This window comes from Puma concolor, chromosome D2 (assembly GCF_028749965.1).
Source record: "Puma concolor isolate L17-30 chromosome D2, mPumCon1.1.hap2, whole genome shotgun sequence".
NCBI classification, from domain to species: domain Eukaryota; kingdom Metazoa; phylum Chordata; class Mammalia; order Carnivora; family Felidae; genus Puma; species Puma concolor.
In genome coordinates, this window is record NC_141677.1 from 22,413,482 (window position 1) to 22,439,328 (window position 25,847).

Here is a 25,847-nt window from a genome sequence, read left to right on the forward strand (position 1 = left end):
TAGACAGAATAATGGACCCCCAAAAGATGTCCACATCCTAATCCCTGAAGCCTGGGATTATGTCACCTTACATGGCAAAAGGGACTTGGTAGCTGTGACGAAGTTAAGGACCTTGGGGTGGGAATTTATCGTGGATTATCTGGCTGGGCCCAAGGTAATCAAAGGGTCCTTGTAAGAAGGAGGCAGGGGAGCAGGAGTGAAAAGATGCAATCCTAGATGCAGGTAGAAGTGATGCCAATGTAAGAAGGAACTATGACCCAAAAGTACAGGCAGCTTCTAGAAGCTGGAAAAAAACAAGGAAACAGAGTCTCTCTAGAGCCTTTTACCAGAAACCAGCCCTGCTGACAGCCTGAGTTTCGCCCAGTGAGAGATATCTTGGACTATAGACCTCCAGAACTGAAAGGTAATATATTTGTGTTGTTTTAAGCTACTAAATTTGCAGTCATTTGTTACAGCAACAAGAGGAAATGAACATTGTTTTTTAAAGGTTCCAAGGATGATCCTGAGTCACCATCCCAGATGCACTACTGGACTAGAGTCTGCAGTGAACTTTAGAGAAGACAATGTTAAGGTATGTATGAATCACCAAAATTTTAAACGCACATTCACGTGACTCAACAAATCCACTTCTGGAGTTTCTCCTGAAGATGCTCTTGCTCAGGTATCAAATGTGTGGACACAGATGTCCACTGTGGTTGCAGCATCACAACTGGTGTTAACTAAATTATGGTATAAGGTATCCAAGGGCGATGTACTCCAAGATCCCATAGTGGATGCCTGAAACCAAGGAGGGCACCAAACCCTACATATACTAGGTGTTTTCCTCAATATACACACCTATGATAAAGTTTAATTTCTAAATTAGGCACAGTAAGAGGTCAACAAAGTAATAACAAAATAGAACAATTTATAATAACAATTATAGCTACATGAAGTTGTCTCCATCTCTCTTGTAGGGAGGGCAGGCCACCCAAGATGGGCCACTTTGGCACGAACATTATTTTGAAGTAAAAACAATCCAAACCCAGCAGATTTAGGAAAAGCTCTTTACCTTCCCCTCCAATGCCTGCTTGTACCAGAAAGAGAGCTATAAATAGAGATTCCTCTTTACCTAAGAAACTTCTCTACATAATAGGGCTTTGTTTTCCAAACATCTCCTCTCACCTTCCTCCTGATGGTCTGTCTCTCCTTTGTATCTTCAGAACCCTCCTCCCTTTGTCCAAATAAGCTTCCTGTTGCCTGTAGATTTCCCATACGTATGCTATTAAATTTGATTTTCTCCTGTTAATCTGTCTCATGTCAATTTGATTCTTAGTCCGACTAGAAGGACCTTGAAGGGCAAGGGAAGGTCTTCGTCTCTGACACTCTCAAAATATCTTACTGTGCGTACTCACCCTTCTTGTGGTGATGATGTGACATGATAAAATGCCTACATGAGGAGATGGAAGTGAGGTGAATGACACAGGCATGTGACATATCATCAGGCTACTACTGACCTTCTGATGCTAAGTCAGGAGGAGAACCATCTGCCTCTGGACTGCAGTTGACCACACGTAATGGACACCACGGGAAGTGAAACTGGGGGTATGGGGGCACTAGTGTATCCACTTAACCAAATACCAAGCATCCTTTTAGAAAAGGAGTAAGACATCTCTATGTATTAGCAAGGAAAAAATTACGAGATACAGTAAGTAAAAAAAAGAAAAATACAAGAGTGTGTTCATTGTGCTACTTTTTGTATAAAATAAGTTTATCTGGAAGAAGAAATAAATAAAAACTGTGTAATTGTGAGACCTGGGTGGTTGGGGTCAGGGATGAGAAGGACAGCTACTTTTCCCTGCATACCTTTCACTACAAGGTCTATTCAGACCCACATGAGCAACCCAACTGCATAAACAGGAGAAGCCCAAGCAAATACACAGTGCCCTAGGCAAGTGTTCAGAAATCTAGTTCCTTTGATTTCTAACTCAACATCTTGACCTTTTCCAAAATAATCAGTATAAATTTTTAAAGCATTTATTCCTCAAGTATGATGAACAGATGTTATCTGATGCTAAAGTTTAGTAGTAAGGAAAATAAATACTATATTCTCTGCCTTAATTCCCCAAAAGTACATTTGTTACTGCAATCTTAGAGATGAACATGGGGCAGAAGATTAATAATAGTGCCTGATTCTGGACCCTCCTCAAATTATTTGATTTTCTAGAAGTATTCTAAACTATTTGCCTTGTCCCACTATAATACTTTCAAAAATAATCTATTCCAGGATGATAGAAAGATTTCTAGACACATGTACTGGTAATGAAATACAGTATGGATTTGATTTATGCAAATTCAATGGTAAATACTGGTAAAATCCTGTAGCTGGGAAATGGATTAATTCTGTACTCAGAAGACCAGTGAAATCAGAGGCTACATACGCTGTAACTGAGCGGCTCTCAGCTGCTTCTTCAGCCTCTCCACTTCATTCTTTAAAAACCTGATGTGGCGCATCATGTTTTCTGGAGAGTCTATCTCCATGGAGATGTCTCTAGGCGACGGGGGCGCAGAGACCGGCTGGTCTAATTTCTCCTGCAGGATTCTTCAGTGAAAAGAAAAATTCCAACAATGAAAAACAGTTTGCCTTAAAAGACAAAACAACCTACTAGCTGGAGGGTTTGTTTTAATAGCAAACTCCTGTAAATCACCAGAATTCACAGGGTTGCCAAACTCCTCTGCCCATTTTATATCTACTTCTGAGCTCCCTTACCTAGTAGGATCCAGTCAAGGTCAAAAGGCAGGGCTGTAGGATCCACCCTTTTTTTTCTTTTCAGGGACCACTGATAATTAAGCATTAGCGAGAAAGTCTGCAATGTCTGCTTCTGCTTATTATGCCTGGCATACAGTAGGCACTCAGAATTATCTGCTACCTAAACATTCATCATATTGATTTGTATGGTTGACTAAAGAAATTTCACTCAGTGCTGGTGAAACTTACAAACTCCATATTATGAACCCCCTTGGAAGGTAGCTTCACATAGACTCCACTTCTAAAATTCCCTCCTGAAAAACCAATCCTAACGGCATGACAAACTGGACTGAAGGCCCTTTACTTTTGGCCATAGCAGAGGCAAAAAGATAAAGAACAAAATAAAACCAAAATCACTGGGTTAATAATTGGTGGTCCCACCTTCTCTACCAATTATCATTAGTTTGAAGCACATGGAATGTGAACATTCAACAACTTTTGACCTACAGATGATAATTTCATATTACTTAACACAATACTCTGGTACTTATCTATACAAAACCTCCAGCTGCATTCTGCAAAGGAAGGCAGACTGACAATGGACCTCCAAGTCCCCTTTTATAAGCTGCTAGGGTTTTGGTTTGGTTTTTAACTTTTTACCTTTAAATTTGCCCAAATGCAAACAGTGAATCACCTTCAGGCCTGCCCTTGTTGAGAAAACTGGTATGTTAAATACTGTAATGGTCCCTGCATTTATTATATTAAGTAACTTTTAATAATTCAATTTATTAGTACCACTACAATAATGCAAAACAGCCAATTCACCTACAGCTTGAATATTTCCCCCAGGGATAGAGCTCCATTTTTCACTTAAAGACAGGACTATATTTTGCAAATTTAGAGATGAACTCAAAATAACTTATGGATGTTCATGCAGACCAAATAGTTACGGCAAAAGGACTCTGGTTAGCAAACAAAAGATCCTAGTGAAGTAGCTTAATGAACATTTTTAAAAAACTCCCCTTCCATACCCATGAACACATCCCACATACAGAACCTCCCTGCCATTCTTCAAGCCCTGCTCCATCACCCCCGCAAAGTACATAGTACTTAGAAATTAGGGCCTGACAGTGTTTTGCATAAAGGGGTTCAAGAAACATTTGCTGTTGAATGACATTTCACATCCATGTACCTACTTTTAGCACAATTCCTAACCTTAACTACATCAAGTTTTTTACAGTAAGTTTTAAAATCGATAATTTTCCTGTTAAAATCTCAGCCTTCCTCATGAAATACATTCTAGAGATGTGTAATCATTAACTGTACACAATATACATCCTAACCACTTTAGAAAACTGGGGGAGCCAGTTCAACAAGGTAAAAAGTTGAAATTGCAACCATCTTTCAAACAATTTAAAGGTGAAAAATAGCACCTTAGCTAATCTCTTCATAGCCTTTAACCCCAAATGAAAGGAAATTTTACTGGGACGATAAGAGAGAAATATAAAGAGGTGACCAGCATGAGAAGAGTTCAGAAGGCTGTCAACACTTTTTTGGTTTGGCAAATTAATGAATGAGTGCATCACTCAGGGCATCACAATGCCCCTTCTGTTATCCTTGTCACACCCAGCTCAGCACCCCAGACATGCACACACACCGTACTGAACAGCAAGACTAAACAAACCGCTTTTCAGCTTCAAGTTTGTCCATCCTTTTCCAGAGACGATTAACCAGTGCTTCTTGTTCTTGTTCCAAAGTATTTTCAAGGTCGATCTTCTCTCGTCTCAACTAAAGGAAGGGAAAAAGTTTTACTGAGAATAGTAGGCCATTTAAACCTTGTTAATGAGGTTTTTTGATTGGACCATTAGCACCCCCTTGCTTGGAGAAATCTGCAAAGAAATGGCCAGTTTCCTGGCACAGACACATTAAGCGCATCTAGTTCTTAAACTTCAACTGAGAAAACTGAGACAGGTTCACTCTTTGATGTGAATGCTTCATTGCCCTCTGGTACATGAATCACACTGCTTGTTTCAGCATTTAGTCAACACACACAAAAATCTTCTTTAAAGAGGGTCTGGGGGAGCTGTGCTTACCACTCACACCAGGATTTATCCGGGTCTGTCCCCCACCCCAGGTTCTGCATGTAGTTAAACCAGAAAGGTTATATTACCATGTATATAAAGAACTCAAACACCTCAAGACAATTCTACATACTGGTTAAAGGATGCACAATACTAGTAACTTCTGAGGAGGTAGGGAAGAGAAAGATCTGATTTGGGGGAAAGTATGCAGCTGCAAAGGAAACCCCCAAATGCACTCTACTCCATGAAAAGAAGCAAACATGGAAAAATTCATTTAATCAATCAATACTGGGCAATATGCGAATACTGTGAACAAGGCCACTGGCAGGGAACCAAAAAATCAGAATTTTCTGCCCTTCATGACACTTACATTTTAGTGGGGGCATAGATAGTAAGTGAAATAAGTTATATACTTTGGTGGAGAGCAAAAGAGAGATGAAGAAATACAAGGCTGGCAAGAGGGATAGAGAGTGCAATGCTAAATTTCACAGCCACAGTAGAGGGAATGTGTTATATCATTCTTACACTTCTCTACATGTTTGAGATATTAAATAATTGTAACAGATTTTTTTAAGAGAGAATGGCTACGGTACTGCCCCTGTGCTGTCTCTTCAACCAGTAGCAATTCACTTTTTCAATCACCGAGTCAACAAATTATTTCTGATTGCACAGCTGCAAAGATGTCCTTAGCAGGTCACAGAGACTCCTCACTGATCAGAGGTCCCTGTGTACACAGTAAAATGAGACCAGTACCATGTATAAACCGTAGACTTTTAAAGCAACCAGAGCAGATCTTATTAACAGTGAATAAACCAAGATCACATGGTCAAATGAAAATACAGCTTGGAAATACCTTCCCTGCATGGGGGTGGGGAGGGTGGTGGGGACTCAGAACAAGTCAGAAGCATTCTGTGCAGTGAAGCTGGGAGCACGCGAATGCACAAATGCTCTTCGGAATGTCAGACACTTTCAACCTGCAGCAACCAGGAGAAACCCTGGAGCAGCTCATGGAACCCCTATTAAACTGCGCGATTCTCTGCACTGACCACATGTTTAGCCAAGCTTTGAAGTACAATTTACAGCCATTTTTTTAAAGAAACAAAATTCCAAGGCATTTACCCTGTAAGGATCCTGTTCCCATGTTTAACTAAAAGCATTATAGAGAGTACTTGGCAAGCAAGGAAAATTTCAAGTTAGGAATTGTTTTACCATAGGGATGCCTAGTAAACCAAATTGCTTTTAATTTTAGAGTAATCATGCATAATGCTAATCAATAACTCTGAAAAGCAAAATCAAGACAAAGCTGTCTCTACCCATGTACAACTTACTAAGCATGTGGCTGTGAGCAGATCCTTATCCACTAAATGAGAAGCCTGGCCTACCTGACCTGTGTGGTCCCCTCCAGGACTAGCCACTATCATTCTCTGTGAGGCTTAAGATGGCAGCTGTCTTCAGTCTGAGCCAGTTCAGCTCCAGACCCTTAGAGATGGGGGGAGAAAGAGAACCATCTAAGGCCATCCTTTCATTTCAGCGCCAAGAGACCACTGCCCTGGGATATCGTGTGACTCTGGCAAAGCGATATCACCAGGATAGGAGTGGGAGCAGTCACCACGGTGGCCAAAAGAACTGGGTCCTGTCCAACCCTCAACTATGGGGATCCTGAAAGGAAAGTAAGATTTAGGGTAAGTTATTCTGATTTGCGAGCCAACAATTCTTGGGAGCAGCAGAGCAGAGGGTAGTTTAGGAGTCTGACACGATGCCGACACAGGTAAGAGAGCGGGAGAAACAAGCAGAAAAGGTACGTGAATCTCAGGTTCTTTTCAGCACCTACTGGTTGAGCTACAAGTTATCAATTTACTGCCTTCAGTGAACCAAGGCTTCCTGTGAAAGCTGGGTTTGCTGTACCAATGCTCTATGAACTTACTTCCATGAAGCAGACGACACAGGAGGCCCCGGCTCAGCGGCTCAGACGCAGGGGTTTCATTACACAGGCAGGCAGTGCTGTAGGAGTCCACATTATCTTTAAGCCTTAGAAAGGGTAGGGTCTTTCGGGGTTTTTTCAGTTTTAAAAAAATCTCAACTTTTCAATAAATGAATTATGAATGAATGAATGCTTTTAAAAAATTAAAAATCTCAACTTTTCTGCATTGCTGAGGAGCTCTGACACTAAAGGGCAAAGAAGTTAGAGGAAATGATATTATCATGATTAATTATGATTATGATTAATACTCTCTTAAGTTCTGGATCAGAGTTGCCCTTCCACCTCTTGTCTAATTCCACAACCTATACATCTGGAGCCAGAGCATACACACCAGCTCTGCCGATTCAGACAGAAGTAGATTTTTCCATGCTTGCACTGTCCTGATACCAGACAGTCCTCAAAACTGACAGTGTATGTTGAGTTTACAGAGTAGGAAGTCAGAGAGTCTTGCCTGAATGGAAACATCAGCCCAGTGACACACTGCTTTCCTTATGCTGGTCTCTAACTGTCATCCTCTCCCCAACTCCTTCCTAGTAATACCTGAGGGCTTTTTACATTCAGTGTTCGTACAACAGGCGCCCATTCATCTATCGCCAACATCAAATTCTCGGGCAAACCCAAGCCACTCTGACTGCTGATTCTGCGAGCACTCAGCACCAATGGATATCACGGATTTGTATAATACTCATTTGAAAGCCTGCTTTATAATTAAGTCAGTTCAATGGACTGCCAAATTCTTTTCTTCTCTTCAGTAGCTCTCCTTTCCATTGCAAGTTAATTAATGTCAGACCAGGAGTTCTTATTATGTTCCCAAAATAAATATAGAAACTTTAGTGGATAAACTTTGAGTACAATAAATCTAGCTGGCTCATCTGAATTCACAGCCCATCCTATCTGTACCTTCTCAGTGGGCAGATACTGACCCATTACCAAAACAGCAAAAGGTAGGTGGTGGCCGAGAGATGGCTCCAAACACCATCACACTTCTTTCTCACTGCAGCATTTTCTGATTTAAAGAGAACTGGGACACTGGGGGCAGAGGTATGAGAAAGAAATGGTTAGCCAAAAAGCCTCATGAGAACTTCAGCCTAACCATCGTGTTCAATCCTAGAATCTTGGAAGGTCTTAGTGAACTTTGTTCAACCTATATTAAAAAGTTTTAGTCTAACAATATTATCCTTGTTTCCATGGGAAAATATATTTTGAGCCCCAAACCTATGGCTTAAAAAACAAATTTTGGAAGGCAGCCCATTACAACTAATCCAAGATAATAAAAGAGAGGGAAATGCCCATGAAATAAGAGCTATCATACAAACAGAACACAGACAGACACACAGTTTGTTACAACATACAGGAGAGGGTAGTTTAGGTGGTGACAATGTAAGGAGAGTACCCCATGTTTAAAAAAGAAATCACAGAGTCCTCTAAGACCTATATTAACCAACTCTTAGTTGACTAGATTTTTTTTTTCCTAAAAGAGAGAGATAAATCCTAAGAAAACAAGTGGGTACTATGGATTAGCACAACAATCCCCCCGAACTTTCCAAGTTAGGTAGTATCTGAAGGCTATTGATAATTTAGCCCAATTGCCAATCAATTTGTTATATAATACCATTATAGATGTTCAAAGTGGTGACCCTGGAGATACAACCGAACCACTTGGGAAAATAACAGTAAATATTCAGAAAATGACTAAATTACAGTAAAAAAAAAATGTATTTTTTCAATGGCTGAATGTTTGTGTTCCCCCCCCCCTCCCAAATTCATATGGTAAAGCCTTAACCATCAATGTGATGGTATTTGGAGGTGGGGCCTTTAGGAGGTAATTAGGTTTAGTTGATGTCATGAGGTCATGACCCCCTTGATGATGGGATTCATGTCCTTTCTAGAAGTCAAGAGAGACCCTGAAGCTTGCTGCTGTCTGCTCTCCCCACCACATGAGGATACAAGGGGAAGTGGGCAGACTGCAACTTGGAAGAAGGTCCTCATCGGGACTCCATCACACCAGGATCCAGATCCAACCTCCAGAACCATGAGAAATGAGAAATAAAGCCAGTCTATGTTGTTCTAGCAGCCCCAATGGGATAAGACCCTTTTGTTTCTACTACAAGGAGTAGAGCCAATAAAAGATCTCATCCCATCCTACTTTGCCAATACATTCGAGTTAATCAAGGTTTTACATAGACATAGGAAAGAACAGGATTCATGAGGGGGCTATTAAAACAGATCAGGGGCAACTCACATGAAAAGAGTTGAGTATAATAATACATCATGGTCCTTACTCTGTGGCAAAGCCTTGTTCACAAATTAAAGCAACAGACATGGAGTAAAACTTAAAAACACTCTGTTAGTGCCTCTCTTGGTGCTGTTCAGGCAATCACTGGAATTTTGCTCAGCCCTGACAATGCTCCTCCTAGGTGGAAGATATCTGACCCTTGCCTTCTGAAGAAAAAAAAAAAATTTTTTTTTTTTTTAAAGAAATCGAACTGCCAATTTTTATTACAGATTTTATTACAGATGAGTTAAGACAGGTGTTCATAGACCACAAAGCCCCCAGGTACCTATCTGATTAATCAAGCTGCAGGCTGGTTTCAAAATTAAAACCAAGTTCTAGGTCATCACCACTGCTAGTGTAATGCAAAGCCAAATAAGAACCGAGGGAAGCTGGTCAGTGAAGAGCAACAAAAAAGGAGAGAAAGGCTGCTCACTTTTAAGTCCAAGAAGTCAAAATCACAAGTGAAAAATCTATCTATGTACATCAGGAATATACTGATAGAGGAAAAAAAGGAAAGGGTGTTAAAAAAAACATAAAGAACTATACAGCGAGATAATTAGGGCTGCCCCTTGGGTGAACAGAATATTGGTGATAATTTCTCTTCCCGCCTTTTCCTGCTCCCACCCAATTCTTTAATGAACACTTACTATTTTTGTAACAGAAGAAATTTAAAGATGTCTGATCTTAAAAGTGAAAGTTCCCAGTACAATTTAACAGTACATCCATTAACTGAAGATGATAATTTATATATACAAAATCCAGAATAAGCCAATAAAACCTCAGAGGATAATAGTGAAGTGTCAGCTATTTGAAATACTCTGAGAATTTTCCAGATAACCCAGAGTCAACCTTTTATACTACAGCCTCCAAATATATTTTCTCAAAGACTTCTCCTATAAAAATTAGATTTGTTTTCTGATGAACTGAACTTCAGGACAATATTAATATTGCATCAATATTAACATGTAAAAAATGACATTATTTCATCATTTTACCAGTTTAATAAATTTTATTAAAGTTTAAAACTTTTATTCAGGGGCGCCTGGGTGGCGCAGTCGGTTAAGCGTCCGACTTCAGCCAGGTCACGATCTCGCGCTCCGTGAGTTCGAGCCCCGCGTCGGGCTCTGGGCTGATGGCTCAGAGCCTGGAGCCTGTTTCCGATTCTGTGTCTCCCTCTCTCTCTGCCCCTCCCCCGTTCATGCTCTGTCTCTCTCTGTCCCAAAAATAAATAAACGTTGAAAAAAAAAAAAATTAAAAAAAAAAAACTTTTATTCAGTGATGTTGAGAAATGAAGGCCTTTTATGAAAAAAAAAACACACACACACACACACAGAATTATTCAGATTTATATGGTTTCTGGACTTAAGTTTTCATCACTTAACCGGGATAATATACAAATTTGCATAGTGGGTAAATAATTCTAGGGGACTTTAACATAAGTACCATTGATGGAACAGGGTGTACATTCTTTTGCTACATCCAGACTGCAGTGGAGAAGACCTGGGAAAGAAGTCATAACACAGTGTATGTTGTAGATACAGTATCACATCACTGGCTACCACCAGTCCATTATCTAAAATAAGCTTAAGAAAATAACATTAGGGAAACTTCTCTTGATATGCTTTATCCAAAATGGAAGTTTCCATGAAAAGTCATTACTGCATCCATCCCACTTCCTTACGCAGAGATGTTTGATTTACTTAGACATTCATTCATTAGCCGTGCATGTTTAGCTAAGGAGAATGCCCTTTCTAAGTCATCAACCAAATTACTGCTCTGGTCATAAACAGATTTCATGCATTTCAAAATCACAAGCAATGAGAAAGCCTGAGTACAGTACTCTCTGGATGTTATTGCCCTTACTGTAGCATACCAACGGACTTCAATTTAACTGGCGAGAGTTTTCACATACATACATGCATGCATGACCAGAAACACACACTGTTGGATCATGGGGAGGTATCTCTTTCCTTACACAGGAAACACATTTTGAATTTTTTCCCTGCCACTATGTAACAACATTTGCACCAACTGATCCACATGGCAGGTGTTATCTGATACTTCAAAATAAAGTCTGACAAGATGAAACACAGTGCGTTTTTCTACTTAATTGAAATGAGATCTAGCAAAGAAATTCTGAGGGATTTTTTCCCCCATATCCTGCAGAAAGACTTCCTTATCTGTGTCCCTGACAGAACTCAGAGTTTACTTTCCCAAGTCTGGAGTTGGGACCTCTCAGTTGGCTTCATGACATCCTTGGCTTCATGACATCCTATTTTCTGGATTACAAAACAAATCAACTGAAAAGAGAGCCCACTGATGCTTCCTTTGACTACTGGAGGAGTGCCCCCAGCTTGCTTGCTTTCAAGGCACAAAATTCCACTAATTTTTCAGTTATGCTTTTTCCCAGCTTTCCCAAATAAGCAGTAGGTAAGATGCTTGTACCCAGGCTTCTCAAGCAACCCAAACACCCTCAAGGATTTGCTACAATCAAATTGCCACCCAGCTAACTTCAGGATTTACTATGATTACGTCTGGCTGTACCCTAATGCATTTTGCATAAATGTGCAGGCACAAGTTATGATGTTTTATTTAAAAATAAAATAAAATCAGGGTAGCAAATTGTAATACCCTACAGTTTTTTTTAAAGGAAGAACAAAGAAAAAAAAAGGGGGAAGATGAAGAAGAAATATGAATAGTAGTTATTTGAGGGGTGGATTGTAATCCAGGTAATGTTTTTATCATTTGTGTACTTCTGTGTCTTCCGATTTTTCTTGAAAGAGCAATAGATTATTTTCATATAAACATTTAATTAAAAACTCCCATGATTTCCATAATTTGAGATTAGCACTTGAAATCAAATTTCAAAGTATGCAGTGGTCACTAAATTTCATCTCTTTAATGGAAGTAAACCCCAAGTAACATGGTTGTTCTTTGGGGGGAAAAACGTCATGCAGAAATCAGCAGGTACTACCCAGATTCCTCGCACTGCAAGAATCTGCAAGGGCAGCAGTTAGTGTGAATGGAATTCTAATAGAACCCAGTAGGGCCACATTCCCTGTGAATTTTAAAAATACCTTGGCTCCACAGCAACTAAAAAAAGATCAACCAAAGATGCAAAACTGGTCTGTATTTTGAATGAATTATTTTGTATACAAGTAAGTGAGAAAGGCCATCTTGTATCCTTGACTAAGAGCAACTATTCTAAGAGTTGGAAACCTAAAACTTTCCTTTCTTTCTTTAAATTTTTAGAGACAGAGAGAGAGAGAGAGAGAGAAAGCACACATGCTCAAGCAGGGGAAAGGGAGAGGGAGACAGAGAATCTTAAGCCGGATCCACGTTCAGCATGGAGCCCAATGCAGGGCTCCATCCTATGACCCTGGGATCATGACCTGAACTGAAATCAAGAGTCAGATGCTCAACCGACTGAGCCACCCAGGTGCCCCTCCTTTCTTCCCAATAGAACTTAAAATACACTAAATGTGTCCTTGTTTCACTTAAAAAAAAAAAAAAAAAAAAAGAACAAAATTAAATCTTGTCCTAAGGATTGAAATGCATCACTCTAAACCCCAGCCTCTGCATTTGCTGGTTACAGATGGTGAGAGACACCAGGATAAGTGGGTGTCACCTCTGCAATGATCCTGTAAGCTGGGGTCTTGTCAAGCCTCTGTAAGCACCTGATGCTGCCAGGCTGAAGGTAACCACTGAGGCCTACAGCTACGTGGTTGCCTTATGCAAAATGCTGACTGTAAAGATAAACTATGCCCTCAAAGACACCAAAGATGCAACTCCTTCTCTTTCCTTGCCCAGCAGCAAAGAGGAAGGATTCAATTTCACATCTTCTTCACGAGCTCTCTTCTCTGTCTCCAGTATCTCTGCTCCACACAGTGTTGACACTCACTTTTTACTGCATGTCTTCTCTCCCATTGTCTCCTCTCAATCTCTCTCTCCTTCCCCGCAACAAGGCTGGATTTAGATCTATCCAACCACGTGTGTCCATTAACAAATAATTAAACCCGGTGCCAAGGAGCTTTGGGGTGTCTCCCATGGTTGTAGGGGAAAGGGGGTCGGGGCCACCACAGAGGCCTCACTGCTCCCCTCCACCACAGCCATGCATACAGCATCCCTCTTCACTGGCCTTCCTGGAACAGGAGATCAGACTGCACGAGGCTGGGACCTAACATCATCTTTGTTAGCAGAGTTTGTGCAGAGAGCAGGCACATAACAAAGATGTGCTGAATTAATACAGGATATGTACCATACAAATGCACTAACTATAGCATGGGCACAAAAGAAAGCCAAAGGGGCTGGGTCACAAATGACACCTGAGCACATTCTGACTCATAAATTGAGGAGACAAGGTCAAGGAAGGTGGTGAGATATTTGTGGCTCAAATAATATGCATTCTCATTTTCCTGGAAAACGGGTAGGGTAAAGTACCATAGAAATTAGATGGAAACTTTCATTATTAACAGCAGCAGCTACCATTTTTGGAGAGCTTAATAGATGTGAGTCACCAGGATAGGGTGGTGAGGTCAACACTGTGCTTTCCCTCCTTCAATTTATTAGAAAACTTATAGGGAAGAAAACACTTCGTATAATTGTTTGCTAGTTGCTGTTTGTGTACCAAGTATTACAAGAGAAATACTGATCATTATGTAAATACTTTTACAGCAAACGCCCCTAACTGCCTGGAGGAAGAAAGTCAGGTAAGATGAAGGAGAATGGGGCAGGCGAGGGAGAAAAGCGGTCCAGGCAGAGGAAACAGATCCATGGAGATGTGGGGGCAAGAAAGCATGGCACACAGCAGAGCATGATTTTCAAACTGCAGGTCATGAACCATTATTGGATTGTGAAATTAGTCCACTGTGACCTACATTTTGCTAAAAATGAAATGGAATTCAATAGAAAATCAAAAGAAATGTTGTCTTATGGAACTTGTCCCAGTCATATATACGGGTACAAAAACATCAGTGTACTGGGTTGCCATGTTAACTAATCTCTTGCTGTGCAGTCCACACTGGAAGGATTCTGAGTGGAGGAATGAAGAACTTCAATATGCATGTAGTGTGAGGAAAGGCAGGATGCAACATTAATCCCCTCAACACACCTAGGAATTAGGTACTAATGTCTATTTCACAAAAGAGCTCAAATTGCTTGCCTGAAGGCATACAGTTTATTCAGATGGAAGGAAGATTTGAACCAAGGTGAGAGTTTCCCTAAAAACTACATGGGATACGATGTTTATAAACGGATGCTAATGAGGGGTGCCTGGCTGGCTCAGTCAGAAGAGCAAGCAATTCTTCATCTCAAGGTCGTGAGTTCGAGCCCCATACCGGTTGAAGACATGACTTAAATAAACTTTAATACAGACAGATTAAAAAAATGGATCCTAATGAATGAAATTGCCATCCCATTCTGAATACAGCTTTAGACAAACAGTGTCTTTGCTTTGGGGACAGGATATAGCTCAGATAAAAGATGATGGACCAAATTCCAGAAGTAACAGAGAAAACTATACTCACTATGCCAGCTAGAGAAAAGAAAAAGAGTAAGGCATCTGGTACCTGGCAGGCAATCCTGTTCACGATGTAAATGTTAGCTGAATTATGGGACTAATTCTCCATTAACTTATTCCACTTTTTTCTGTTGTACTACCTAAGAATGATTAAGTATCTAGTCCACCTGCTTATGGCCACTATTTTCTTCTTTCCCATAGTTTTCCATGCCAAGTGCACAGAGGGCCCTCCAGAGCTGCTGAGTTGAACTTCACTTAATAAATAGGCAAATGTGGACTACCTTTTGATGCTAGTTATCCTTCTCCAGAGAAATAATAAAAACTCTTCCTGGTTGGCAGAAAACATTCAAGATTAAGATATCTTGACACTAAAAGAATATTCCAAGTTCTAGATATTCTTACTGTCTCCTAAGAAAATGTGAATGCCAAATAAGAGACAAACAATGACCATGTTTAAACAAAAATTCTCAAATAAGGGTTTGCAGGCAGTGACCACCAGTTAAAAAAACAAAACGAAACAAAACATAAAAGCACTAAAGTCATGTTGACCAGACTAATCCTAGTCTACAGTGAGGGTCCCCTGGCATGTGAGTTGCAAATGATATATGTGATAAGGGAAATGTATCTAGAATATATAAGGAACTCTTAGAATTCAATAATAAAATGATCTTGAATGGGCATTTTTCTCAAAGATATGAAAAATAGCCAATTAGCACATGAAAAGATTCTCAAAATCATTAGTCACCAGGGAAATACAAAACCACAATGAGATACCGGTTCACATTTACCAGGATGCTATAATCAATATGGCACAGCCACTTTGAAAAACAGTCTAGCACTCTCCCCAAAAGGTAAACATGGAGTTACCATGTAGTCCAGCAACTCCACTCCTAGGTATACGCCCAAGAAAAATGAAAACATATATCCACATGAAAAACTGTACGTGAATGTTCACAGCCGCATTATTCCTAATAACCAAAAGATAGAAACAACCCAAAATGTCCATCAAATGATGAACACATACACAAAATAGGATATATCCACACAGTGAAACATCATTCAGTCAGGAAAAGGAGTCAAGTACCAATACATGCTATAACATGGATACAAGCCTTTTATTAAATGAAAGAAGCCACTCACAAAAGATGACATACTATATATGATTTCATTTTTATTAAGTATCCAGCATGAGCAAATACAGAGTAGTGGCTGCTTAAAGGGAATGGGAAATTCATAGTGACAGCTGAAGGGTACAGGGTTTCTTTTTGAGGTAATGAAAATGCTCTAAAATTGTTTGTGGTTTTGGCTACACAACTCTGAATATACTAAAAGCCAATGAGTTGTACATTTTAAATGGATGATTTTTATGGTATGTGAATTATATCTCAATAAAGCCACTACCACCACTACTACCCACCCCCGAAAAGTGAACTAAGATATTAAGCAGAAGAACCAGGTTCACATCCAGTTCCTCTTGAATCCAGTATCCAGGCCCTGAACACTATACTGTACCTCCTTCCAAAACACAAATGACAGTTACCTGGACAAATCTACACTTAAACTCTTCCAGCAAAGCAGTGGTATACCATAAGACACATGGGATAATTGCCTTCAAATAGCTTACAGTTTAAAAACTATGTTTATTGTCAGAAGAGTAAAGCCATGTACTACATATAAATCTATATAATACATAATATAGTACATGCCTTTGCTCTTCTGATAACCTATCATACAGAATATATTCTATAACAGAGACTGTGACATATAGTATATCATATGGATGATAATCCTAAGAGAGGATCAGATCACATTCATAGAAACAGAGATTTATTTCTACTGGAGGGGGAAAAACTGTTCCCCCTTAAGCATTGACTAAAATTATTTGTAGCTAAAAAGAATACAGCAAAAGATCCCCAACATTTAATCATCCTGGACATACTAAAACAAAGCAGGGGTCGGGGTGGGGGCAGTTTCTCATCTTAATTAAAACAGGACTTTGAGGGGCCCCTGGGTGGCTCAGTCGGTTAAGTGTCCGACTTATGGCTCAGGTCATGATCTCATCCTTTGTGGGTTTGAACCCCGTGTGGGGCTCTGTGCTGACAGCTCAGAGCCTGGAGCCTGCTTCTGATTCTGTGTCTCTCTCTCTCCCTGCCCCTTCCCACTCGTGTGCATGCATGTGCGCGCTCTCTCTCAAAAATAAGTAAACACTTAAAGATGTTAAATAGAAACTTTACATCCCAGATCTGAGGCTTATTTTCAGGATAGGGCTTTACAATGCATATATTCCATTGTGGAAATCCATTTCTTAATTGTTGAGGTGTGAAATAACCCTAAACGTGTATTAAGTCATTAACCTGGCAAGAATGTATGCCTTGGAATCATTTTAAAGGGTTTCCATGATGAAAGTCGCTGGAGCCTTTAGACAGTATAACAACTCGTTCTCTCTCTCCCATAGACTAGAAGACCAAACTGTCCTCTCTCTGATGCCAGACCACTACCTCCACCTTGTGGCCACACTAAACCCTGGAGTCACAGCCCCTGTCCCATAGACTCCTTAAGAACTTCTGCAAATACAAGAAAGAAGCCATTAACACTCAGCCATCACCATGAACACTGTGACCAAATGAAGTTCTCACAACACAAAGCACTGAGAGTTTCACTTGGTCACTTGGTTAGCTCTTGATGAACAAGTATCAGTAACAAGTACTTGGTGTGTCAGAGACCTTCAACAAGAATCTTCAAAGCTTTAACTTGAACGGAACTGGTTGTCCCCTATCCTAGGAATTAAACAGGTGAACTCTGGAACAAAATGTTTTCCAACAGCGTGTGGATTTTTCCAAATTTATATACTGCATCTGAATTCCAAAGATGAATGGTAAGTATAGATTACTCTGGATGTATATCAAATAGCCAACCTTTGAAAATAGAACTTTTTTTTCTTTTACCTGGAAGGGATAGAAAAATGTTTTTAGGACCATTATTCACAATCTTAGAAAACCCAGTGACATCCCTTTCTTTTGATATACGGAGATACAAGAATAACACAGAAAACAAAAGTCAGTTAGATGAGTTTAAAGCCAACCTGGACTTCTTCCCAAACCTGACATTCCCATCACCATTTCGTTCTCAGGTAAAATAATGGAACTAGAACGGCCCTGGGTAGATTCCACAATCAGTCAGCATGAACTAAGATACAGAGAAAGACCCTAAAGTCGGGATAAATCAGACAACTTTGCATGAAAGGCTTAGCCAAACCGTCAAACTGGCAATCAGGATTGAAATCACAAAGAGCTAAAAGACCTTCGTCAATACGCTGAATTTTACATGGAAACCACATCGCTGTACAGTATGGTCAGCTTCTTATAATTAGCTTAGGGAAAGTAAAATTTCAGGACATTCGATTGGGGCAAAAGCATTAGCGAGCATCTAGACTAGGGATAACAGGTACTTTTGTCTGACATACTAACGCAGATGGGCTGACAATGGCTGCCCACAGTTCTGTGTGTTGAAGGAGCACAAGACCCAGTCTGGACTCCCAAGGTGAGGACCCTGCTCAAACACCAACATTTGCAGAGGGCAGTGGACAAAGGGATTGTACACTATGACTCGCCACCTTTTGTACCTGGTTAAGCTTGCCATTCCTGATTTTAGTTTGCCCTTCTCTGTTTACAAATGGAAAAGCTGGGCCCAGAGAAGGTAATGCAAGGTCATACAACTAATGAGAGGCTGAGTCAGGATAAGCAACCAAATCTATGCCTCCATATCTGTACCAACAAATCACATTGGGAAAAGATAGGGTTCATATCATATTGCTAATAATTCAGAGAAGAAAAATGCTAATTGCCTCTTCTCAAGAACCCCTTAAAAAAAAGTTTTAGTTCCACAGCAACACTGTCTCAGGAACTTTCACAGAATCTATCCTGTGGTTAAAAACACATTGTTCCCCCTTTGTAAAAGGAACCTTAACATTTCCTACCTATAAGTCAGTACATCACAGTATATCTCCAGAAACTTTATTAATTGCAGTTGAAAAAAGAGAAAGTGTGAGACAGAGAGAGCAGGTGCTCCACAGACTTGTCAATCTTACTACAAAAATGAAGTCTCCACTGTGGGAAGAAACAGCTGAAAAATATTTTTCACTCACATGCTCCAGGGTATCTGAGGCCAAAAAGAATAAGGTGAGGGAGAATAATATGAGGAAAAAAGTGTATTGAGAAAACTATAGATTCTTACCTGCTCTAATGTAAGCTGCTTCGAAATGGTATCATTCTCCAGTTTTTTAATTTTCTTCATCAGTTTGTTGACCTGGAATTCCTGCTCTTGTTCGAGATGCTGTTCTAGTTCGGCTTTCTCATGCTGCAACTGGAAAAAGGAAAAATCACAGATGTGGGAATTGAGACACTCAAAAGCCACGGAAACACTGGCTCCACAAGCTGATTACACCGAGTAAGAAGTATCATCACAGAAGCTACAATCCTCATTTCTGCTGATACCCAAGTGCACACCTAGTGTGTAACCTGCTCCGAGGGTCCTCTAATTCACGACCACAAGTTAGAGTCCACGTACATAAGCTCCTGGCCTGAGCCAAAAGGCCACAAGTGACAGGGCAAATACACCTGAGCATCAATCAAACCATGATTAAATACAGACTGTTTAGTTTTTAAAAACATAGAAGTTGTTGCCTCTGTAGAGAGGAATTGGGAAGCTAGGGATGAGGTAAGGATGGAAACTTCAAATATAAAACTAACGTTTTCAAAAAATATCCCTATTCAAACACACACACACACACACACCCTTCAGTACTTTTCAAACTATATAACATCATAAAAATTATATTAAAAATAGAAATTTTACAGTCAGTTTTAATTAAATGAATTAGTTTACTCAGATTTTTATGTGTGTAAAGAAGGAAGAGATGTCACAATCACAAAACATATTTAGTAAATTATTCTGAATGCTATGTCTCAATACACTAATAAGCATCCTTTGGCAAAAACCAGTAGAATTAATTATCTTTCTATAATGAGACTGTACATCACACCTCCTACGTCTTTCCTAAAAGCCCAGGAGGGAGGCTTCTTATTTATGCAGGTAAAACATAAGGTTAGGGTTGCCTGTGTGGCTCAGTCGGTTGAGTGTCCAACTCTTGATTTTGGTTCAGGTCATGATCCCAAGGTCATGGGATCAAATCCCATGCAGGGCTCTGCATTGAGACTGCTTAAGATATTCTTTCTTTCTTTCTCTCTCTCTCTCTCTGCCCCTCTCCCCCTGCTCACGCTCTCTCTAAAAAAATAAAAGAAACAAAAGATAAGGTTATGGTGTCACTGAAAAGTTTTTTTAAAAGGTCCCCCAACCATCAAAACCAAAAGGGAATCGAGGAAATGACAACTGGGCTTCTAACTTCTAACATTCTCAATTGGGAGTGTTCATTCATAGCAGGGGTTGGAGAGAATGACAGCAACAGGGCCCAATAGAGATTACGTAAAAGCCATTAAAAACAATGAAACACATGTACTTTTATGTGGGGGTCTAAGAGGACACTGCTGCCTACTTTCACCCTCAAAATCACTTCTTCAAGCAGACACTGTGTACCAGGTTCTTCATAGGCATTAGGCAGGCGTGATCACTCCCATTTCCTATGTGAAAAAACAGGAGACTGGACCAAGATAATTCAGCTGAAGGCAGTGAAGGCTGGGACCCACATTCTGCTCTGAACCCCAAGCCAGTATTCTCCCACTGGATCTTGAGCAAACCTAGGAGGAATCAGTTTCAGACTCCGCTAGCATCTAGTGCATCTTTGGCGTTTAAAAAATCAAACGACCCAGGGCGCCTGGGTGGCTTGGTCAGTTGAGCGTCCGACTTCGGCTCAGGTCATGATCTCACAGTCCGTGGGTTCGAGCCCCGCGTTGGGCTCTGTGCTGACAGCTCAGAGCCTGGAGCCTGTTTCAGATTCTGTGTCTCCCTCTCTCTGCCCCTCCCCTGTTCATGCTCTGTCTCAAAAATAAATAAACGTTAAAAAAAAAAAAAAAAAGTCAAACGACCCAACAGAAAACAGGACGCCACAGACACTTGCCTGGAGGACACTGTGTCTCTGGGTAAACCCTGCATATGGCATGACGGACAACCCAAAAAGATTAGCCAGGCCTGAGCAACCTCCATACGGCTGCACCGAACCCTCACCACACCGACACAATTAGCACTGCTCTGCAAGCACATACTTGGTTAAAAAAAAAAAGGTTAAAATCTGACAGTTTTCTAAGCTGGAAATGTTGACTAAACAGATGCTTCTTTCTCCAACTGTTTTTGATGTGCAACTTCAAGAAAAGCTGGTCAACCTTGCAGGGACCCAGGAAAAAAGCAGATGCAAGGAAGCACTTACAGTGACAAGTCTATTTTTAGCTCGTTCTTTAAAACTCAGGTTCTGCAGGATCAAGCAGTAATTACAAGAAACAAGAGAAACCAACAGAGAACAAGAAGAGCTCCTGGCACTTCAGACACAAAGACCCTGATGCAACAAGACCACTCACGAGGAAGAAACAGCAAAGCATGCCCATCCCCACCTAACACTTTTACTCCGTAACATACCTGTGTACCCTCCATCTGTAAGTACTACGTTAGACGCAGGGGACATCTTGAGTGAAGATGTCACCCTCGCCCTAGAACAGTTCATGAGCACCAAGCTTAAATGGTATCTACTGGTTTTAGAAAAATAAACTTTAGTCTTAAAACCTTTAAACATTCTGCATAGTAGTTTTTACACCAGGTATGTTTTCCTCCAATATGCTTTCAATTGTTGCCATTTTTGTTTAAAAGAACCCCCCCCCCTTTTTTTTTTAGCATTATTCTTCTACCCTGAGGTAAATTAAAACAATCAAGGATGCAATCTAACATTGAAACATGTCTGGCCCACAAAGCCAGAATGTTAATCTGAGAAAAAGGTAAGGCTGTCATTGGCTTACAGAAAAATATTCCTATTTAGACAGATGGTCTATATTGTCAATATCTGATGAGGTATTTCCTTTAAGAATACAGATTAAACTAGTAATAAAATCCATAAAAGCTCTCCATTTTAAGAGGCTTTTCCCTCTCAAGAGATATCCCCTAAGGAAAATTTGATGGTAAAGTTGTTGTCACCAGAACTCAAGTGAGATCCCTGGGTTACATTAACCCATTTGGGAAAGATCAAGCCATCTTGAGATCTGTCTGCCAAAGATGCCCGTGTTCATCATCCCCCGAAAGTCAGGGCTGGAACAAACAGCTTTGCTGCTTGCTTTGTTCTGACATCTCTCAGGTGACACCCAATTTCGGGGCAGAGCGTGGAGTTTCTGAACAGAGCATTAGAAACAGGAAATAGGTTCTTCCTTGGAACAAAGAAACCACCAATACAAAGAGAAACACACAGATACAGAGACACCCCCTTCAAAGTCATGACAGTTCAGATAAGCAAGAAGGTGAGAGAGCAGAAAGGGATCTTGAGGAACTAACAACTGCAGAGTCCGCGTGAGGAACATTCAGAAATTGTTGGTTTTTTAACAGATACCATGTAAATCCAAGTCATTCGGCCCCAACGGGGCTTGAACCAACATCCCCAGCTCATGACACCAAAAACCCTAAAAGGAGCCTTGTTCAGGCTGACACAAGCCAGCTCTCAGAAATAAATTTCCTACGTGTAGGCATAAAATTCAAGGCATGATTTTAAATTTCTAATCAAAGGTCTTAACATTTTATGAGCAACTTTAAATCTTCCACGAAGGTCAGTGATCCTAAACTAGAGCAAAAATCACTCAAACTGAGAAGTAAACAGTCAAGCAAATTCTATTAATGTGTTTGAAATAAACTCACGTGTGTGCCTTAAATATATCTAAAGCAAAAGGCTTAGGCAGATTAATTTTTTAATCAGAATTTTCTATAAATACACTTTATAAAGTCAATCACAAAGATTATGCAAGGGTTTTATGACTCCTATTTGTGCAATATAGTTAACATTAATTTTAAAAAGTGTAGAATGGAAATTATGTAACAAATGATCCACTGGCAGCACATTTTCAATGGAATTAGGGCTATATGAATAAAAGTTTGCTACTTAGGTTTCACCATCAAAAACAAAACAAAACCAACATAACTGAAAGCCATAAGCAAAGATACAAACTATAAACCTATGAATTTCTAAGTATTAAAACTTGAGCATTTTGTTACCATATCCACTCATTATGTATGAAGCCCTAAAGCAAGCTTCCAGCCTGTTAAAAAAGACAAGTATAACATTAATTTGATCTCAAATAGGCTAGGCTTAAGCATCATTCGATCACTCACAACTACTATCTTACAATTTATAAAGACTTTCTGGAGCCACTTCTGTGAACCAGGCCTATTGTATAAGAGACTCCAGAATTCTTCACTGCATGACCTTTATTCTGGGTCGAATTCTCACTAGCAAGTAGAAGCACTGCAAACTGTTCACCTAAGAGAACCATCACAGGTGCACATGTAGGTCGGCTGTCGAGCCAAGCCTCCCAGCCGGCATGCAAGCAAGTTTGCCAAATCCCAGGCTGGGCGAAGCATGTTTGCGAGTCTGGGTTTGTTGTCCATCTAGCTACTGCCAAGTGAGGCAAGCCTCCAGCCACCAGCCCCAGGACCCAGCTTTCTCAGTGCAATTCAGAATAAACCCAAGATGCTCCCACCTTCTTTCTCACTGATCCAGGCTAACACTTCTGTGTACTCACCACCCCCATCCCACAGCCAGCATCCTTGGTTTACCGACAACTACCAAAAGCTAGAACTAACTGCACTGGGCCAAGTAAAGGCCACCATAGGACAATAACTACATGAAGTCATTGGGATGTCAAACACAATTATATTATTCATAGAAGCTTTGCAAAAAAAAAAGTTCAAAACTAGGTGAAAAGACATGGAGTCTTTTATGAACCAACTTTTTAGCCACTCTATTGAGGAGTGTGAGCAGAAAGTCAGCTTCCCGTTTCAAATTCATTATATCACCACTAAATGCCTCTTGGGCCCACACTTATTCCCACCTCCAAACCCCTTCTGTTACTGGTACAATTGTTCTCAATCAACACCTCATATCAGTTACCAGTTGGCATTTAGTCAGCCTCCAGAGCAGCTGTCAAACCACCCTCTTCTTTGTATGCTCATGGCCCCAATCTAGTTCAAGTCTTTTATTATTCTTCACTGGGCCACTGCCAAAGCTTCCTAATAAATCTCCCCAGATTCAGTGTAGATCATCCTGACAGACAAACTCTATTAATACATCAACATTCTGCTCAAAACCCTTCAATGGTTCCCTACTTACCTGCAAAAGTATAACATCATTGGCATGACATTCAAGTCCTTCCATGATCCAATCCTATCCAAGTTTCCCATGCTTTCCTCATGCTATTTCACATTCTGCCCAAGTGACAGTCTAAGGTTCATGAGCATAAATGCCTTCAGGGTCCAGACACCTAACAAAGAATGGATGTGCCAAGAAACAGCACATGGTTGTAACTGTGTTAAAGGCAAAGTTCATGTCTTTTACTCTTAAAAGAGTAAAGACTCTTTTACTAAAATAATAAATTTAAAAAACTGAAACCCATGATGCTGGGCAAACACTTCTGGAAACCACTCCAGTCCAGGGGTTGCACACCCCTGCCTCCACAACCCTGGTCGTGCTGTACCCTCTGGTAGAGTGCCTGAATCCCTCCCTCCAACCTATTCAAAGTGAGCGATGGCTCAGAAAACATCTTCCACAGTACCTTCCCACATGCCCCCAACATACTGTATCCTCCCCTTCTTTAAGCTGTGAGGAGCACATTGTACCTGTGTGCATGATAATGTCTAGTTCATGTTTCATATCTTTCTATTAGCTACTTCTAAAAGCAGCTAATACTTTAAGGCACTAGTTACTATGTACCAAGCATTTTATATGGCCATAACTCTGTGGCAGATACTATCTTTTGCATTTTACGAAGAAGAAAACCACAGCTTAGGGAGGTCAAGTAACTTGCTCAAAATCACACAGCTGATGAGGGGTAGATCCAGGGTTAAAACACAGGTCTCTGACTTCACAGCCTTCGTCCTTATCCCTGATGTGTGCTGCCATCCTCGAGCACCTGTATACATTCTCGATCACTCTTACAGGACTGCAAGCTCCATGAACAGCAGTGACCAGAACATAGTGAATTCCGCTCCAGATCATGGACAAATCTCTTGTCCATGCAAACACTGACTCACTTCCTTTACGCTGTTCCCTCAGAGTAAGCCTCAGGATGAACAAGACAACTAGGTAAATATAAAGGGTGCCATTACTACATATATAGTACTCTCAGGTGACCATCACCTAAGTCAACAAATGTTAACACTGCCCGCTCTCTCCCAGAGCCTAGTGTATCCTTCCGAATCACAGCTCTCCATCTCTGAGGGGTGATCGCTCTCCTGATTCTCACTCATAGTAAAGAACTCCTTGCATTTTTTTCTTTAAAAGAAATATTATTGCCTATGTATTTCTAAACATTAGTTTTGCTTGGTTTTGCATTCTTTTTTGTCTAGCTTCCTCTGCTAGATAAACTTAGGATTTCATTCACCTGCATTACTTAGTTGAACAGTATTTTTACTGCCTTATGATATCCCGCTGGATGAGCACAATTTGTCTACTCTATGGACAATGAGTATTTGGGTCATTTCTGGTTTTTTACTATTACGTGCAATGCCACAAAAAACATTCTTGTATACATCTGGTGTACATATGCAAACATCATAAATATATCCAGGACTGAAACTGCTGAGTCACAGACCGTGAATATTTCCAGTATCATTAGGTAATGCCAAACTGCTCTAAAAGCAGCAACCATTTCCATTCCCTGAGAGCATACAGAAGACTTCTCTAGTAATATCTTCTTGTGTTTTATTTTGCCTTTCTTGATTACTAATGTGTACTTGTTCATTTGTTTCCTGCTCATATGCCTATCTGCTTGTGCAAAGAGTCTGTTCAAGTCTCTATCCATTTTCTTTGGAGCAGTCCATTTTTCATACTGATTCGTAGTCTCATGTTAGTTATACAGGTTGCAAACATCTTCTCTCACACTGTGGCCTGTCCTTGCGTTCTCTTTATGTGATTTCCAATGACATGTCTTTGTTCTTCTCTAGGCATTACTTAATGGCAATACTCCCAAATTTCTCTGTTGAAAGAAATCTATCCTGCTGCCTATCTGTAATCTCCATATGGATGTCTAGACCACTCAACTGAAGTTCTGACCTTCTCACTCCAA

The 25,847-nt window shown here is 40.3% G+C and overlaps 1 protein-coding gene across 2 annotated transcripts in view; it reads right to left on the reverse strand.

Annotated features, from left to right (window-relative positions):
* CCDC6 (coiled-coil domain containing 6) overlaps positions 1 to 25,847 on the reverse strand; it is a 110,501-nt gene that overhangs the window by 21,175 nt on the left and 63,479 nt on the right. For both annotated transcript variants that reach the window (XM_086679759.1, XM_086679760.1), the window contains exons 3-5: positions 18,817 to 18,945; positions 4,413 to 4,516; positions 2,421 to 2,581 (exon numbers count right to left, since the gene is read on the reverse strand). In XM_086679759.1, the coding sequence (XP_086535885.1) occupies positions 2,421 to 2,581; positions 4,413 to 4,516; positions 18,817 to 18,945 (394 nt within the window). The remainder of the gene's footprint in view (positions 1 to 2,420; positions 2,582 to 4,412; positions 4,517 to 18,816; positions 18,946 to 25,847) is intronic.